The sequence below is a fragment of the Hippocampus bargibanti genome, linkage group LG11 (genome assembly GCF_051943395.1).
Source record: "Hippocampus bargibanti isolate YZ-2025 linkage group LG11, ASM5194339v1, whole genome shotgun sequence".
NCBI lineage: Eukaryota > Metazoa > Chordata > Actinopteri > Syngnathiformes > Syngnathidae > Hippocampus > Hippocampus bargibanti.
Window position 1 is genome coordinate 7,136,549 of NC_142744.1, and position 18,072 is coordinate 7,154,620.

At 41.9% G+C, this 18,072-nt stretch overlaps 1 protein-coding gene across 1 annotated transcript in view; it reads right to left on the reverse strand.

Moving 5' to 3' along the window:
• LOC148891362 (receptor-type tyrosine-protein phosphatase S-like) overlaps positions 1-18,072 on the reverse strand; it is a 115,414-nt gene that overhangs the window by 53,706 nt on the left and 43,636 nt on the right. Inside the window, exon 5 of the mRNA XM_089007377.1 lies at positions 8,465-8,653. Within this exon, the coding sequence (XP_088863503.1) occupies positions 8,465-8,653 (189 nt within the window). The remainder of the gene's footprint in view (positions 1-8,464; positions 8,654-18,072) is intronic.

The following is an 18,072-nucleotide window of genomic DNA, read 5'->3' on the forward strand; positions in this document are numbered from 1 at the left end:
GTTATTTCTTTTGGAGCGGGGCACCGTTTGAACGGAGTACAACAAATATAAGGCAATTCTGGCCCTTTTCCTTGAAAACGGAGGGTGAGAGATAAGAGAGACTCATCTGGCTAGTTTGTCAAGATATGAGCTATGATTCGGCTGATATTTAAAGTTTATTGCCACGTTAAATATAAAAAACAAACAATAACACATTGTAGATTATAAACAACCACATAGCTTTGACCGAAAGTTCATTGAGCTTAACGCTAGCCAACAATACTAGTATCACTGTACCGCATTCTAGCTAAAAACGATGGTCTCTACTCCTGAAAGCTAGCATTTATGAATCACTGTAATTTTAGTGACAAGTAAGATGAAAACCACTTTTTTACCACACAATAACACATTGAATATTCAAAACAACCACATAGCTTTGACTGAAAGTCCATTTACCTTAATGCTAAGCAACAATACAACAGCTAGTCTCACTTTACCGCATGCTAGCTAAAAACGACGGCTTGTACTCCTGAAAGCTAGCATTCATGAATATGTTACTGTAATTTCACTGACAAGTAGGAAAAACACCACATACATTTTTTACCATACAATAACACATTTTATATTCAAAACAACCACGTAGCTTTGACTGAAAGTTCATTTAGCTTAATGCCAACCAACAATAAATACGACTAGTCTCACCCTACCACATGCTAGATAAAACTACTTCTACTGCTGAAAGCTAGCATTCATGAATACATCACTGTAATTTTAGTGACAAGTAGGATGAACATCAAATATTTTTTTTCCATATAATAACACATTGTATATTCAAAACAACCACATAGCCTTGACTGAAAGTTCAGTTAGCTTAATGCTAACCAACAATACAACAGCTAGTCTCACTCTACTGCATGTTAGCTAAAAACGATGGCCTTTACTCCATTACTAGCATTCATGAATACATTACTGCAATTTCAAGTCGGATGAACACCACATACATTTTTGACCATTGCGCTAATTACAGCTTATACTTAATTACCACTTCTTAGAGAATAGCAATCATGTAATTAGAAAACAAATGGATCAAAATGTGGTTTTATTCAGCACAGTATTATGGTGTGCTCGTCCACTGATTAAAAACATTATTTTTTAGAGTATTTCAGTGGGGAAAGATGATTTGCAAGACAATTGTTCAATCAGGGGTCTCATTCTAATTTTAACTCATATTGCAATGCACCGCTCCATAACCCGTAACCTAAATATGACACTAAATTCATGCACAAAGTTTGTGTATCAAGAGGAAGCCCCCCAAACGTCTTTTTTGTCAACTTTAAAGCGACATTTATGTCTTTTTCCTTTCGGTTTTAGCAGTTAAGTGGCACGCAGTCCCCAGTAGCCCACAGCAACAACCCAATGATACTCTTTAACTCATCCACTTGTCTCTTTTATTTCCTCAATTTTCATTCTCCTACTTTCCGTGTCTCCCTAAACTAAAATAATTCCTAACATTTGTCAGGTGTTCTTTTCTTCACCTGGTTTCAAAGAGTTTTATTATTTCTGTTACTTTATCCTCTATCTCACTAACGGGCCTTTTGAACTACCAGCAGTAATTTTTTTCACTCTCTTTTTCGCAGCCTACCGTGTCACATTCATCTCATTCGAAACCAACTTTGACATGAAGCCTGAGGAGGAAGTACATAACCGGGCTTTCCACTCTGCTGCATTGCGCTGAGCAAAGACAAAAAAAAGGTATCGCAATCCAACATACACACCTCGTACACACACTAACTGTAGAACAAAAGAAACCCACACAGTCATACACACGCACAGCAATACATCCATACATAAGCTAAAGCATATTATGCAGTGATGCACATTAAATCCCTCAGGCTGGTTAAATATATCTAAAGTTCATAAAGAGAAAAAAAGCTATAAAAAAAACAATGGCATACTTGGAGTTAACATTATGTTTTTAAGGATTTCCTTTATTAACTCATTCACTGCCAGACAATGTGCAAAAATGTGTCCATTAACGTGGCAGGGATTTTGTCATTTTCACTCAAATTTCAAGAACCACAGAATATTGAGTTTTAGGACTACATCAGCATTCAATTCAGCGTAAGAAACCTTAGACTCTCTTCTTTCATCAGAAACAAAGAGTGAATTCCTAAGTTCTATGGGTCAGGAGTTATATGAGGTTGAAATGGGGTACAAAATACAATACATACATGTTGATTGATATAGCACCAGAAGCTGTAAGTTATTTGTTCATGATTTGGTTTTTCTTGCAGGGGTGCCGATAAAGCGCTGTTTAGACCCCTGGCCATGTTTTTTCCTTTCACAAGGGGCAGCATTTCCCTTTTTTTCATTTTAATGCTTAGTTGAAGCTTCAGCTGTTCTTTAAGCGCTATATAAACCAATATGTTTGCGTGGCATTGTATTTTGTACAGCCACCCTCATTTCAAGCTCATATAACTTAAGACCCAGATAATTTAGGAATTAACTCTCTTTCTGATGAAAGAACAGAGTCTAAGGTTTCTAACGCTGTATTGAATGTTTATGTAGTCCTAAAACTCAATATTCCGTGTTTCCTGGAATTTGAGTAAAAATGACAAAAACCCTGGCACTGGAGTGGACACATATTTGCATGTCTGGCAGTGAGTGAGTTAAAAAGAGGCAGCAAACAAGGCAGCACTTTGTTATAGCTTCAGATGTATTGTATTTTGTACAGCCACCCCCATTTCAAGTTCAGATAACTCCAGACCCATATAATTTAGGAATCAATCCATTTTTTAGGATGAAAGAGTCTAAGGTGTCTTATGCTGCATTGAATGTTTATGTAGTACTAAAACTCAATATTCTGTGGGTCCTGGAATTTGAGTGAAAATGACAAAAACCCTGCCACTGGATTGGACACATTTTTGCACGTCTGGCAGTGAATGAGTTAAGAATAAAATTATCCCGAAAACAATCATGTTTCACTGGCTCAAACTTGACATGTTTTTTAGCGTTTAGGATCCTCATTTGTAGCCGCTCATTAAGTTCAGGGTGGGATAAATGCTTCTGCCTTGGTGGAGGTAAATGCTCCTGTAAAAATTTGTGAACCGTGTTCAATTGCTGTGAATCAAAAGGCCGACAAACTGTCCTGATTTCCTATTTCTTACTCATGTAGGATCACTTTCCGTTGACGGACTTGTTCTACAAGTATTTTAAAGGATTCTTTATGATATTTGAAGAGTAGAGTAAATATCTTTTTAAATGTTTAGTTGTAGTCACGAAATGACTGCGTTGGAATGTTGTCGTGAGTGCTACTGTACTTTACACCCTGAGTTAAAACATCTGCGGTTTAATGAACACCGTTTTTGCTCTTATTCTCCGTTCAAATTAAACATAGCGCAGTGCTGCGCAGAGAAAATAACTGTCGTAAAAGATTGACTGCAACGGTGGACTCTCACATAACTGATAGCATCCAGTTTGTACAACATTTAAAAACAAAACAAAAATGGATGACATTAGTTCTAATATCTTGCAAGTGAGTATATGTGCATCGTTCTCGAAAGGGGGATGAAGTTCGATTTTCTTCCACCATTTTCATTTTTAACGTTGAGAGCTGTAGCTAAGCAATCTATCATCCACCCACGCTATTGTTTTTCTTGAGACACGAAAGAAAAAAAACAGCTCATGGCTCTCCTGTTTTTCTTTGTTTTTTTCTCCTCCCCCCACTTTGTTCACAATGAAAGGGAAAACGAAGTGATGAATTGAGAATAGAATTAAAGGACAACCGACACCATTTTTATGTTTCCTAACTGACATTAGAAAAACGTTTTATCACACCTAAAATACCCAAAACACACAGGCTGATATTTATAGTCAAAAAACACCAATAAAAATGACTTAAAGTGTCCCAAAACTGCTTTAAAATGACCTCGGAAATGGCCAGTTTCAGAAGGTCCCGCCCCCTGGTTCGTGACGTCACGCCAGGATACTCCAGACACAAAACATGGCTTCAAAGAGTTCAGATTCGGAGAAGATGCTTTCTTGTTACTCATCCAGTTATGAATATGATTCAACTAGTTCTGAAGAAGAAAGCATATCATGGACACAACTTGTCCGGAGGTGTCGGTTGTCCTTTATGAAATCCTTGAGCCCAAGAGTCCTCCAGAAACCAAGTGTAGTCAGGAGTACTATCAGACCGCGCTGGTCACAATGTGCACATAGTACGCATCCACAAATGAGCAGCGGTCAATCAATTGATTCAATCGTGATTAAAAAAAATACAGTCATAGAGGAAAAAGATCAACTTTCCCAACTTTGCCCACACCACGCTTCCTTGGTAGGGCAGGTCTATCCATTTCTCAGCAGTCAACCTCCGGGGCCATATTGCAAGCCATCTGCTAGGCTGTGGATGTCAGAGTCCGTTAAGTGCTTTGGTAAACTCTACTTAGTCCCTCATGCAATATATTCACAGATACACTGTCACCTTTTTTTTTTTTGCTTTTTACATTTTATGTGTTGCCATGTCAAACAAAACATGGCTTTAACCATTTCAGGGACATTGCAGTGGATAGTTTATCATGTTCTCAGGTTACAGCTTATCATTATTGCCATGGTGGAGAGGTTGTTTTTGGGCAGGTGGGGGACACCCTGAACCGGTCGCCAGGACACACATAAGCGAACAACCAATGTGGGAGGAAACATGCGCAGGCCCGGGGAGAACATGCAAATTCCACACAGGAAGGCCGGAATCGAACCCCATACCTCTGCATTGTGGGGTCAATGTGCTAACCACCTGGCTGAGGAACGCTATGTTATTAACTCATTCACTGCCAGACGATGTGCAAAAATGTGTGCACTCCAGTGCCAGGGTTTTTGCCATTTTAACTCAAATTGCAGGACCCACAGCATACTGAGTTTTAGGACTACATAAACATTCAATACAGCGTAAGAAATCTTAGATTCTCTTGTTTTATCAGAAAAAAAGAGTTAATTCCTAAGTTGTATGGGTCTGGAGTTATCTGAGCTTGAAATGGGGAATGGCGAATGTACAAAATACAGTAAAGTCTCGTTATATCGATATTCTCGGGAGTCGGAAAAAATATCGATACAACCGGACTATCGATATATCCGATCCTGCAGGCATGTAATTTTCTCCTTGAGTTCATAGAAATAGTATCGTAATAAGCAGTACTATCGATATAACCGATATCGATATAACAAGACTTTACTGTACAATACAATACAATACATACATATTGCTTTATATAGCGCTTTAACAACAGCTGAAGATTTAACAAAGCGCTAACATGGACAAAAGGCAAATGCTGCCCCCTCGTGGAAGGGAAAAACTTTGCCAGAGGTCTGACCAGCGCTTTATCGGCACCCCCGGTAATGAAAACAATGAACAAAATCAGGAATGGCGCTCCACGTCATGCTTTTCAATTCCCGAATAAATTCTGGAAAGGTAGTGAATGAGTTAGGTGAGACTTTATTTATGATTTTAAGTGTTGCGCACCCAAAAACTAGTTGAGTTCAATTAAATCAAAAATGATTAGGACTTATAAAAGTATTGTCAATTGAAAATATTTAGTCGTACTTTTATGCAAAACGATTGAATTTTGTGTTCTCAATTTATTGTTTTGAATGTTTGGTTTACAGTGTGTGAATGCTAACGTCAACAAGCTAATCATACACTGAATATTTTATATTTCAGTCATGATAGTCGATGAAAATTGATTTTGAATCGCTCCAGATGTACCTTGCTTTTGTCTAGTATTATTGCACGTTGGGGGTATTAAAAGGTAGATTAAGTGGGGTAAATCCCAATTGAAGGCCCCAGGTAAGGAATACAAAACAGGCCATTGCCTGTATATTCCGACAAATAGATCCTGGCTGGGCCATTAAGGCTTTGCCCACCGGGAAACAACAAAACCCCTCAAAGGCGCTGTTTATGTACCCTTTACGCTTGACTTTTACGGCCAGGGAACCTTTTCAGCACTGAAAAGGGCACAATGGAGTTCGATAATTAGCCCGATGGAACACATTCATGTACTTTGTGTCTGGGGGGGACAGAAATTGATTGCAACTCTATTTCTGGAAATATGGAATCTTTCAAAAATAGGCCACAGATCATATCCCAATTCGGGTTTTTTTTTCATCCTCACTCATACGAGCCACAGGAATATTTGCACATCTCAAGAAAGAAAACGAGAGAGAAGGAAAATAACATTTATGTCCCCAAACACACCCCTGGCTGTGATCCAGTGAGAGTTGGCAGACGTCTCCGAAATCAGAAGCAGAGCTTGGAAGGTGCCCTCATTCGAGTTATCCGAAAGGAGTATCAACCACACAACATCGCGCCACTATTTTGTGCCTGGCTCAGGTGTAATTGATTTCCTCTACGGTATCTCACGGTAGCGCTTGCTTCAGTATACAGCACATTTTGTTGCCCGGCGCCGTAGCGCTTTTGTAAAGTTGAAATCCCATTAAAACTCACAACTAACAGTGCCTTGCAATTTGTCTTCATATTCTCTCATCGGAGTGAAACTTGGTGTTACATTTGTGAATGCGCATCATGTCATGTCACAAGGCCCAAATAGCAACACAGAGCGCCAATATGGAGCTGTCGCAGCTTGGAATTGAAGCGTCGTTAAAGTGTCCAACATCTGCAAAAAATCTAAAGCCATTGTTTTTATTCTCCAGCAATCCGAGACGTCTTGGCGTGACGTCACGAACTGGGGGCGGGACTTTCTGAAAATGTCCAATTCGCAGCTCATTTTTTTGCAGATTTTGGACACTTTCAGTCATTTTTATTGGTGTTTTGCATATGACTAAAACTATCATACTGCGTGTTTTGGATGCTATAAAATGTTTTTCTGGTGTCAGTTAAAAAACAAAAAAGTGACGTCGGTTGTGTTTAATGCTGATGAAACCGGCCACCCCATTCCATCAAGCCATCAACGACCGTCACAAATGTAAATAAAATGACTTTATTATACAGTGCAGTGTATTTCTTTCATGACAATATCATATTTATAATACATAAATAAGGTATATTTTGTGTAGTTTTAAGGTTTAGAAAATTGGAAAGTAGAAAATTATGTTTTATGGTGACCAAGGAACGGATTATTCTCATTTTAATGGTTTCCTATGGGAAATTATTTTTTGGGATACACACTTTTCGCCTTACACACTGTCTGGAAACCAATTAAGTTTGTAAGCCAAGGTATCACTGTAATTATCCATAAAAGACGAGAAATTTTCCAGGAAATGAAAATTGTATCGGAATATGCAATACTATCAATATAACCGATATCGATATAACGAGACTTACTAGACTACTGTACTACCAAAATTTTTCGGATGTACCGTTGTTCGTAACTCGAATGTTCGTAAGTAGGGGAGTGTGTGTACAGTACATTTGTGATACAATGGGAGGAAAAAAAATGCAGCAATGTGCATTTGTCTCCCTGCGCTTTGAAAAACAAACAAAGAAAAAAAAAATTTGTCTTCACGTCAATCCTTTGACAGCCACGTAGGTCGATGTTCGCAACAAACGAAAGTTTCCAAAGCCACATTTGTAAAAAAACTGAGATAGTAGATGAAAGATTGTCAAAGAGGGTTGAAGAGTGATCAGTGAAGCGTGTCGGCCGACAGCGGCGAGATAGCGCGGGCGGCCGGCCGGCCGAGCCTCGCAGAACGTGGGTTTCGGCTGAAGCAAAACGATTTTGCCTCACCATCACTTTCATTACCCTCGAGGACAGCTGCGGGGAAAAATAGCTGAGGAATGCTTGTCTGCTTATTCCGGGAGAGACTGTGCGGTCTCTGCAGAGGAGCACAAACAAAGCTGAGCAAACTGTCTTTTGTGCAAATCGCTCATCCCTCGATCTGCCTGTCAATACACACGTGCTCTTCCTGTCTCCAAAAGCAAACATTCTATCATTTGACGTGATTTCAGTGTAACAACAAAAAAAAGCATCACATCAGTAATATATATATATATATATATATATATATATATATATATATATATATATATATATATATATATATATATATATATATATATATCCATCTGACATCATAGGATCATAGTTTTTGAGCTGTTTCTGTTTCTGCATGATTAATTTAGCGTGTTTGTGAGGCATGAGTTGCTTTGTGGCACAGCTGGAGTAGCGTGGTTAAAATAATATGTGTATCGGGTGAAGCGCCTATTAAGTATCAGGAAGTTGATTAAAAACAACGACGTTCCCCTTTGGTTGCAGAATTAAGCAAATTCATAAAATTGGCTCTGAAAAGGTTGTTAATCCCCACGGCGTCAGTGAGGAGCATGTAATCTCTCGATCGTAATCACAAATAAAGCATGATAATCGCCAAATTTAGAGCAACGGGGATTTTTTACGATAGCATTTCTAAGCTTTAGATGCATTTTTTTTTCTGTTTGCTTTACATGAATAGACGAGAATAAAAGATGGAAATGTCTCACCTGATCGGAGTTGTTTGATGCGGCCTTGACTGGTACCGGGTTCAACGGGCAGAAAATCCTTGAACCAGGAAATCTCCGGGTCGGGGATGCCGCTGGCGGCACACAGCATGGTGGCTGTCCTGGTGCGCTCCACCACCTTCAGCTGGGGGCCCATATCGATACTCGGGAAGCCGAATGGCAACAGGTCCTCTGTAAGAGGGGGAGGGGGGGTATAAAAAATAAACAGTGTTAATGGGCAATGCACTATTGGCAATTAAGAATTCAAATAAGCCAAAGGAGGCAAATAGTCTAAAAGATTGTATGGGGAAAATTAATTAGCGCAGGATTAGTTGTTTGACCTTCTAGCTTTGACTTTCTGTGAGTGGGATTCTAAAAATGTTTTTTTGGAAGAGGCCTCCACAGACTGACGGCTGCAGTTCATTCAAAATGGCTGCACCTTCGATTGCACATATTGGAAGAGTTTGAACTCATTTTGCATCTCTGCACTGGTGCGATCACAACACAACCTTTTTTTTCTAGCACCTAATGTCCCAATGCCCCATTCACGACAGCCTTTGATGAAAACCTAGCTACCACACACCTTTGTATAAAATATGCTGTGCACTGCCATTTATTTGATACCGGTGCAATGCACACAGTCGGTTCCGTAGATACTGTAATATGAGTGTCTCCTTCCACATCATTATGAGATGACACAAACATTTCACTTGCTGATACTGCATTACGGTTGCCACTGGCATACAGCACATGCTGTTTAGAAACTTTCAGAGTGCAGTATCTATTCATTTATCCATCCATCCAGCTACCTATATGGTCAATTAGGTATCAATATGGTTAGCTCGGTACTTAGCTCGCTAGCTATGTAGCTTGCTATCTATCTAGCCAGCTAGGTATATGGTGAGCCATCTTTCTATCCAGCTAGCTCTATGGTGAGCTATCTATCTAGCCAGATAGGTATATGGTAAGCTATCCATCCATCCATCCATCCACCCACCTATAGTTAACTAGCTATCAATATGGTTAGCTAGGTACTTGGCTCGCTAGCTATTTAGCTCCCTATCTATCGAGCCAGCTAGTTAGCTAGCTATATGATGAGCTAGCTATTTAGCTCGCTATCTATAGATCTACTGTATCTATCTACTGTAGCCATCAATCTATCCATCCATCCATCCATTCACCTATCCATCCATCCAACCATCCAAAGCCTGCCCGTCAGAGTGCCGCATGGGTTAATCCAGCATGCATGAAATCCTCCCTTGTCTCCCTCGGAGCAGAAACATAAGACATCCACACAAACGCGGTGATGTGAGAGCCACTGTTCCCCGCCTTTCACATCTGCAGTGGCTTGAAAGAGGAGATACTAGCAAAGACAGCGGGGCCACTATATCCGTCCTCATTAAAGCCACAGTTTTTTTTTCTTCCCTCAGCTAGCTAGTCATTAGGTGATTCAGTAGGCGGGCAGAAGCACAGTAAGGTTCTCCGTGTTTCTGACAGGCCATCACTACAGGAGGGTAAACATACCGCCCAATCGGTGAAAGAGTTAATTTAAAAAAGTCATAATAGTACACACACGCAGACTTACACCCACACACTCTCCCACCTATGCACGCACACACATACACACGACCCCCTACCGATAAACACACATCGACAGTGACGGTAGCATTGAACGGTGTGCATGTCACAGTGTGGCTTTGTGTGCTTGTAACGATTCCTGTCTAATAACGATGTAAAGATCTGCTCAGTAACAGCAGTGGCAATTAGAAGTCGGGATCAAGACGACGGGCAGGGCGAAGGGGCTAATAAGGACTTGTTAGCAGTAATTGTTTAAATGTAGCGAGAAGCCGATCTGGAAAGAGTGCCCGTGCCTCTGGATGTCTGATTATCTCTTGAGGGTGCGGAAGTATCGGTGCCTGTTGTGTACGTGCTGGGATTTTTGGTGTGTTGCAATTATGCATTCATGTCATTTGGATACTTTATGAATACGTCTGTGTAAGCTCTCAGTCGTACAGGAGTGGTCCATCGATGAAAAGGATTCTTCAGTCGTCATCTGTACTTCTTTGAAGGTGTCGGACGTTTCGCTTCTCAATCCGAGAAGCTTCGTCATCAAACAAAAATTTGCTGGTAGATCTGGCCCTATATATATCCCGAAAGTAGAGCGGTGGGGGTGCCAGACCTCTGCTTTGATAGGTCCCTGGTCTAAGGTTGGGGGGAGCATTTCCCTGAGGCTACACTGATTACTTCTTTTGTCCTGACTGATTATGGTCTGACTGGTCCGACACCTTCAAAGAAGTACAGATGACGGCTGAAGAAACCTTGTCATCGATACTTTATGGATACTTTCCCGGTGAGGTGTTTTATGTCTGCCAATACCCATAGACGTCTTGAGATAGGAATTTTTGTTCACAACAGGCCTAGGATTAGCGCCTCGGTCTTACAGAGCAGAGGTTGTTGGTGCGATCCTGTCTTCCACCTTCCTATGTGGAGTATGTATGTTCTGCCGGTGCCTGCGTGGGTACTCTGGTTTCCTCCCATGTTCCAAAAACATGCCTGGCAGGTTAATGGAATACTGGAAATTGTCCCTAGGTGTAAGTGTGAGCACAGATGGTTGTTTGTTTCTGTGTGCCCTGCGATTGGCTGGCAACCGGTTCACGGTGCATCGCTACTGCCCGAAGACAGCTGGGATAGGCTCCAGCACCCTCCCGCAACACTTGTGTGGATTAAGTGGATTGTAAAATGGATGGATGGACTTGGCCTTGGCTCAGGGTCCCTCTGGTGGAAGTAGACTAACGACAAGGAATTGAGAGCATCCTTCCTTTGTGTGAGTGCTGCATCCTGACTCAAATCAGTGGAGAAAAAACATCAAAGTTTTGTTTACACTTTAGCTAATGTTTGCTATCTATTCTAGTCACTTTCGGAACCCGATCCATCCAACCCACCGACCGAGTCGACAAAGCAATGGCTTCCAGTTCCGTATAAACATGCGAATACGCAAACGGGCTCTCAAGTAAATAGGATTAAGCATCTCGATGACAGCAATCCAGATGGTCAGACACGTAATCAAGCATCCATCAAGCCCTCTGCTCCCTCCTTTCCTTGCGCTTTTAACCACTACCTCTCTTGCACATACACTCCGACACCTCCTCCAGACCTGCACCTATAATTACATATTCCACTTTCCTGCAGCCGAAAAGCAATTACCAGTGGCAATTTCCTTGGCTGATAAATCAAGCCTACGGAGGTCTGCTGGACGGAAGGACAACACAAGCTGGCCAAATGTCGTCAGCTTTGGAGTCCGACCTAAATGACGTTCGTGGTTACGTCAAAGGTCTGCTCCTTGGTCCCATCGTATTTCTTTGTCACCTCCTGCAGCATCTTGCTACCTGAACATATGACAGACTTGCGCCATCTGCTTCCATGCTGTGTTCTTAGGTGGAACAGAGCTTCAAAGGTGATGGAATAAATCAGATTTTTTTTCATTTTGTTGACATTCATCTACTTTGAAGAACCGTGGTCGGAATGGGAACATCAAGCGAAATGACGTCAAAAGGAATGAATGTCAGCGCTTACACAAACCCTGTTTATAGAAATAACCCGGCGATAAAAACGCAGGATCTGGGCCATCTCTCCCCAAGTATCCCATGGTGGATCAATGCAAATGATCCTGCCGAACAGATGAAAGGGGGAGGGGGGCAGGAAGCCAAGCAGGGATATCAATAGTCAGGTCAGAATGGTCCCCCGAGGTAAAGAATACCCTATGCCTTACATCTGCTGCCCTCTGCCCCCCTCCATCTCCCAAAAGTACCTCTAAGGTCTTTTTATCGCCACACCCTCTGCGACTTGCATGGACTCCCTGGGTGTTAATTAATGCACACTGCCGAGCGGGGGTCAGGGCGGACCCATTGGTGTATTCCAGGTCGATATTTATCAGTTGAAAAAGGTTTTCCAAATATTAAAAATATATAACATTTTTCAAAATACAGACGCTCCCCATTTTACTAACGAGATATGTTCCGAACAGTCGATCATAAGGTAAATTTGTTCGTAAGTTGCTCTAGTGCTATATTTTGTATGGAATGTATGTTTAAGGTGTATATAAGTATGTTTAAGGTCTATATAAGTATGTTTAAAGGATAACCCACACCCTTTTTTTGTTTCCTGACAACAGAAAAATGTTTTATAGCATCTAAAATACCCAAAATATGCAGGTTGATATTTTTAGTCAAATGCAAAACACCAATAAAAATGAGTTCACGTCACGCCAGGAAGTCTTGCCTTGCTCGAGAATCAAAACAATGGCTTCAAATTCGAAGAAGATGCTTTCTTGTTACTCATCAAGTTATGAATATGATTCAAATAGTTCTGAGGAGGAAAGCATAGATATTTGCAATCGATTAAAGAAGTCCTCCCATATCAATTCAGGACTCCAATGTAGTGTCCTGGAAAATGCACAAGATGGCGCCCAAGCTCCGGTGGAAATGGGCTGATTTGTCTGCTGGGAATTTGTGTCAACTCGTCTCAAATAGTCGTCTTGGTGCAACACACAACGATTCATCTTCACGTTATTTATGTGTTTTCCTTCTAATGTTGCCATCAACACGGATCAACGCGAAGTTTTCAGACCGAACAAAGTACCCAAAATGCATTGTGTGTCGCTTTCTCGGTCAGGGGCGTTCCAGACGTGACGTCACGTCAGGCATCGTCATCAACTCGAGAACAAGAGGCAGGGGTTACACACTACTTCTTCTTCTACTTGGGGAAATTGAGTTGGTGGCTCCTGACAGTCGTTGCGAGACCTGTTGTGCCTCAATATTACTTCACATATAAGGCGCATCTGCGTATAAAGCGCAGGTTCATCTTTTGAAGAAAATCAAGGCTTTTAGGTGCACCTTATACACTGGAAAATACGGTACTTGTTTTTGGACAATGACACTGTAACATTTCAGGATTGCCCCAATGTAATGTTGTTTGTTATATCACTGTTGCAAAAATAAAAGATGGAAGGATAGTCAGACGCTGGGCTTGTTCTGTAGATATTGCCAATATGACACATACTGGATGCCACGTTCTAGTTGACTGGTGAGGAGAAGACGGATGTGGGCGCTACAGGTATCGAGCCAGTCTCCCTGATGATTCAGCGGCTGCTTGGAATAGATACTGCAGGCATGGCCTTGATCACGCTTTTCAACAAATGAATCATTTATCAGACACAAACGCTGCAGTAAAAATAAATAAATCAATCAACAAATATAGCATATTTTTCATCTCCTGGATAAATTGATAAGACAGCATATGGAAAAGCCAAGCAGCCCGTCTATCAACACAGAGCGTGTCAACATTTTCAGGAACATTGGACCAGCCGGCATTGTTTTCTGAAGCTGTGTGTTTGTTTGTGTGTATAACCGGGTTGAGCACGTACATTTTGGCCCGATGATATTTACAGAAGGACATCTGGGCCGGGTGCCCAAAAAGCAGGCGGCGAAAAGAACCCGATTCGGACAAATATGCAATTCATTCTTGGAACTGATACACAATTGCTCAAAATGACACACAGAGTCGAGGACCTTGCGCAAGTGATGCAAACACACAAAACCCATTCCAGTTTTTCTCTCGCGTGTCGCTCAGCTTTTTGTTACAGTTCCTCACACGCACACACACAACAACAACAAAAAATCACACACATAGGTTGAGAGGCCCTTCTTCCTCCAGTTGATTTGTGTCAGAAATGGCCACGTGTGTGAAAAAAAAAGCCTCAGATAAAAGCCGATCGCGGGGACCCTGATTCCGGAATAATCTGCAGTCCTCAGAGGCTTTGATGCTTTGACTCCCATAGACTGAGGAGGAGCACTTTAAATGCTAATGGCCCTTTATGAGAATAGATCACCACACAACACAATGAAAAATAAGGCCCCCCGAGTCACCTCTATCTACGAGCCTCAGCACTCTGATCCACCGGGGCTAAACACACACACATCAAACCTGGCCGTTTCTCTCACACACACACACACACATGTAACAGAGTCATGCATTCAAATTCTTACATTATGACGGAAGTGACGCAACGTCCTCCCATAGCACAAGCAGAGGTACATGGGAAGTCACATGATAAATCGCATGTCACAGACGATCTGGATTAACTCACATTTTCATGACAATATCTCACTTTGTGTATCTCATGAGTTCCCTGATTTCTTCCTAGTCCACATTACATTTTGTATCGTTATCTAATTTAAGTTTTGTCGAGTGGAAGTTTCTAGTAGTTGAGTTTATAGTGCTTTTCTGTTGAGCAGTCATATCCAAGACGAAACCCATGCGACCTATCCCTTTTGCCCACTGTGTTGCAGGTAATGATTGTTTCATTTCGATTTTACTGTACAGGTAACATCCGACTTACGACCGGGTTCCGTTCCAACAAAATGGTCGTAAATCAAACGGTTGTAAGTCGAAATGCATTCAAAATGGCCGACGCAAGGTTTATATGACAGTGTAGTATACAATGTCAATCTGTTGTTTTTAAAGAACGTTTACTATTGAATATTATTATATATCAAACTGCTTACAGTTCAATTATAAATCTTAGAACTTTGTGTCATTTTTTCATTTTATATTTCGTATTATCGCTTTTTATTACTGTGTTGTTCTGCTGACCCAAATACGCACGGCTTCCCACGCATGCACGGTGTTGAAAAATCGCTCTCCCTGCTAACGGAGAAGCCAGAAGAGGTCGCTCAACACACACGCTTGGACTTAGGCGGACGCGGAAGGAATATAGTCGCAAAGGTGTGGGCCCGAAGCGGCGTTCTCATTGCGACGATCCCGTGTGCCTGAGCGCCAATAGCTGGCCCGCCTCGGCTTTCGCCCTGGCCAGCGTCGAGGGACCCTCGACCCGAGCGCCGACGCCCACCCGCCTCGGCGTCTGTGGACTCCCCCCGCCCCCGCCGGTGCCATCACGCGCTCGCTGGCCAAAATTGTCGTACGCATTTGTGAAGAAACAGTTATTTTGTTCTTATACAATGCTGAGAGAAGCGGTTGCTCTCTGTGCTCCGGCAAATAAACATCCTACTTGTTCAATCTAAACAAGAAGGACCATCTTGAGTCTTTATTCTACCAAATGCACCGCAAACACACTCCAGATGTCAACAGCGTTGCTGGGCTGCCTAGCGGTCCCATCCGTAGAATGAAAATTAAAGGGTCTGGCGGTAGTGGTCGTAAGTACGGGTGGTCGTAAATCGGATGTTACCTGTATATCGTCGCTTGTGTCGTTTTTTTTCATTTGGCCGCGAGTTAGTGGCGCTCTGGCCGCCATTATCGTACGTTGCCCCAAAGGTCGGCATGTAATGCATTCAGTGACATCACGTAAATATCAGTGAACTTGTGTTATATTTCCCTTTTCTGTAAATAATCACTATACAATCACACATGTTGTTCATTCTGTTTTGTTATGTACAATGCTTTACACGTCTCTCTCACACACACACACTTCCATGCAAACAAGCATGGAGAATCCTGTGCACAAGGAGAAGAAAGGGAAGGCAGGGAGTTAAAAAAAGAGGTTTCTCCAGTCAAAGAGTGTAATCCGCTTGCAGGACGAGATGTTTCAGCTGGCAAGCTGCCAAAAGGGAGAGCAGGGGGGGTCTGATGTGAGTGTCCGTCATAGTCATCTCTCCTCCCTCATCCTGTGCTCCCCCCACTTCATGCTTCCCTTTCTGCTAAAATGGAGCACTGGGAAATGAGTATAATCAGGATTACACTGCACAAACCACCCGCACGGACATCACAACCTGCACTCCTAAAGAAGGAGTTAACACGTTCACACGCAGTCACAGGAACAAACAGGCACACACCCCTGCCGCAGTGATGAGAGCCTCTTGCCCACCCGAGTTTTTCCAACACGCACAAGTGCGGATATTCACATTTCCTGAAGGCTCAACAAAATGACTGCAGTGTGCATAGAAATGCTCGAAAGTAGTGAAATGCCCGACTGTGCCGAGTAAACAGGTGAAACGTGGGCTTCTTTCACTTGTGGGCACACCCAAATCCTCCGAATTCACGTGGCTCCGCCCGATGCCTCGCGAGACTTCTACTTCTCTGGTCATTTGAAATATAATGGTTGATTTGAAATAATAAAAAAAAAGGGTAATACAAGCGGAAATGCAGACAGCTAGTTTACTGCGCATGCACACATTGTGCTAGTATCAATCCGACTGTACGCAACGATAAAAAACTACGATTGAGGATTACTTTTGCTGGTTTGCCGTTACAAAAGTAGCGATCGGCGGCAGAATTGTCGTTGGTTACCAGCAGTTGAGATCAACTTCATTTCAGTCAAAATGGTCTTTGTAAGATCGGTTGACAATTTTAAAATACATTCCCGTATAACAGTTGTAATCCGTGGTACATTAATTGAAATGCTAAAAAAACGTATAACATACGAGGAAAACGTGTACGTTGACAGGTATGAATCGAATTTGTTCTGCATTGGACGCACCGTTCACAACGAAAAAGAAGAGAACATAATAATGATCATACATTTCATTTGGAAGATAAAGCATTTTAAAGGACTTTGAAGTTCTGTTTGTGATGTAATGTAGGGAAAGATGCCCATTTCATGGTAAGATCAGAGCATTGTCATCAAATGGTGAGTATAGTTTTGCTTTTTTGAATGTTGCTGTGCCGATGACCATTTTGTGTTTGGGAGCCTTTTACTGAGCGAGTTGCGTGTTCTGTAGCCACAAAGGGACATACATCTTCTTGTGCTAGTCCCAAGCCCGAATAAATACAGAGCGATGTGTCAGGAAGGGCATCCGACGTAAACGCTTGGCCAAAACAAACATGCGGATCAAACCTCTCAAGATGGAGGACACAGATTTGCTGTGGCGACCCCTTGAAGGGAAAAGCCGAAAGGAAAAGAAGAAGATTTGTAAGCACCTTTCAAAACTCTCAAGGTCACTTTACAGTCACTGGATCACATACCCTGTCTGGGATCATTTTGAGCAGATCTCTGCTAAAACGGTACAAATTACAATAACCAGCGTGAATATATCATCTAAACTACTGTGACAAGGTGTATCACTGGTTTTAACACATTCTACTTGCTGATATTTTAAAAGGTGAAGTGTAAACTTTGTTCTAAAGAATTTGGGTACCAACAGAACACCTTTCCCACAATAAAAATGAATGGAAGGTGTGTCTTGTTCCTTGTTTGTGTGTCACTGTCGAAAGTAAAGCAATTATTCTTTCAAATAACACACGCACAGGCATTCGCATCACAACTCCCTGCCGTTTTATCTGTCTGTCATGACATTTATTATCCACATGATGGCGCAGTAGAGCAAGTGAGGTCCGATGATGCATCGGCCAAAAAGTGAACCATTTGGGTGGAAAGCCTCATTGCTTCGATAAGGTGTCATATTCCCATCACTACTCGAAAGTGAACGTGGGGGTCACGGGAGAGTGTTTGGACAGACATCGAGGTCAGGCAGGATAGATGATTGCAAAAATGAGGGGGGGGGATGAATAAAAGAAGAAGAGAACAAATTAAAAACGGCCTGCCGTGGGCCAGAATAAGGCACCGAGAGTACTGAAAGAAATGTGATTGTGAAATGAGC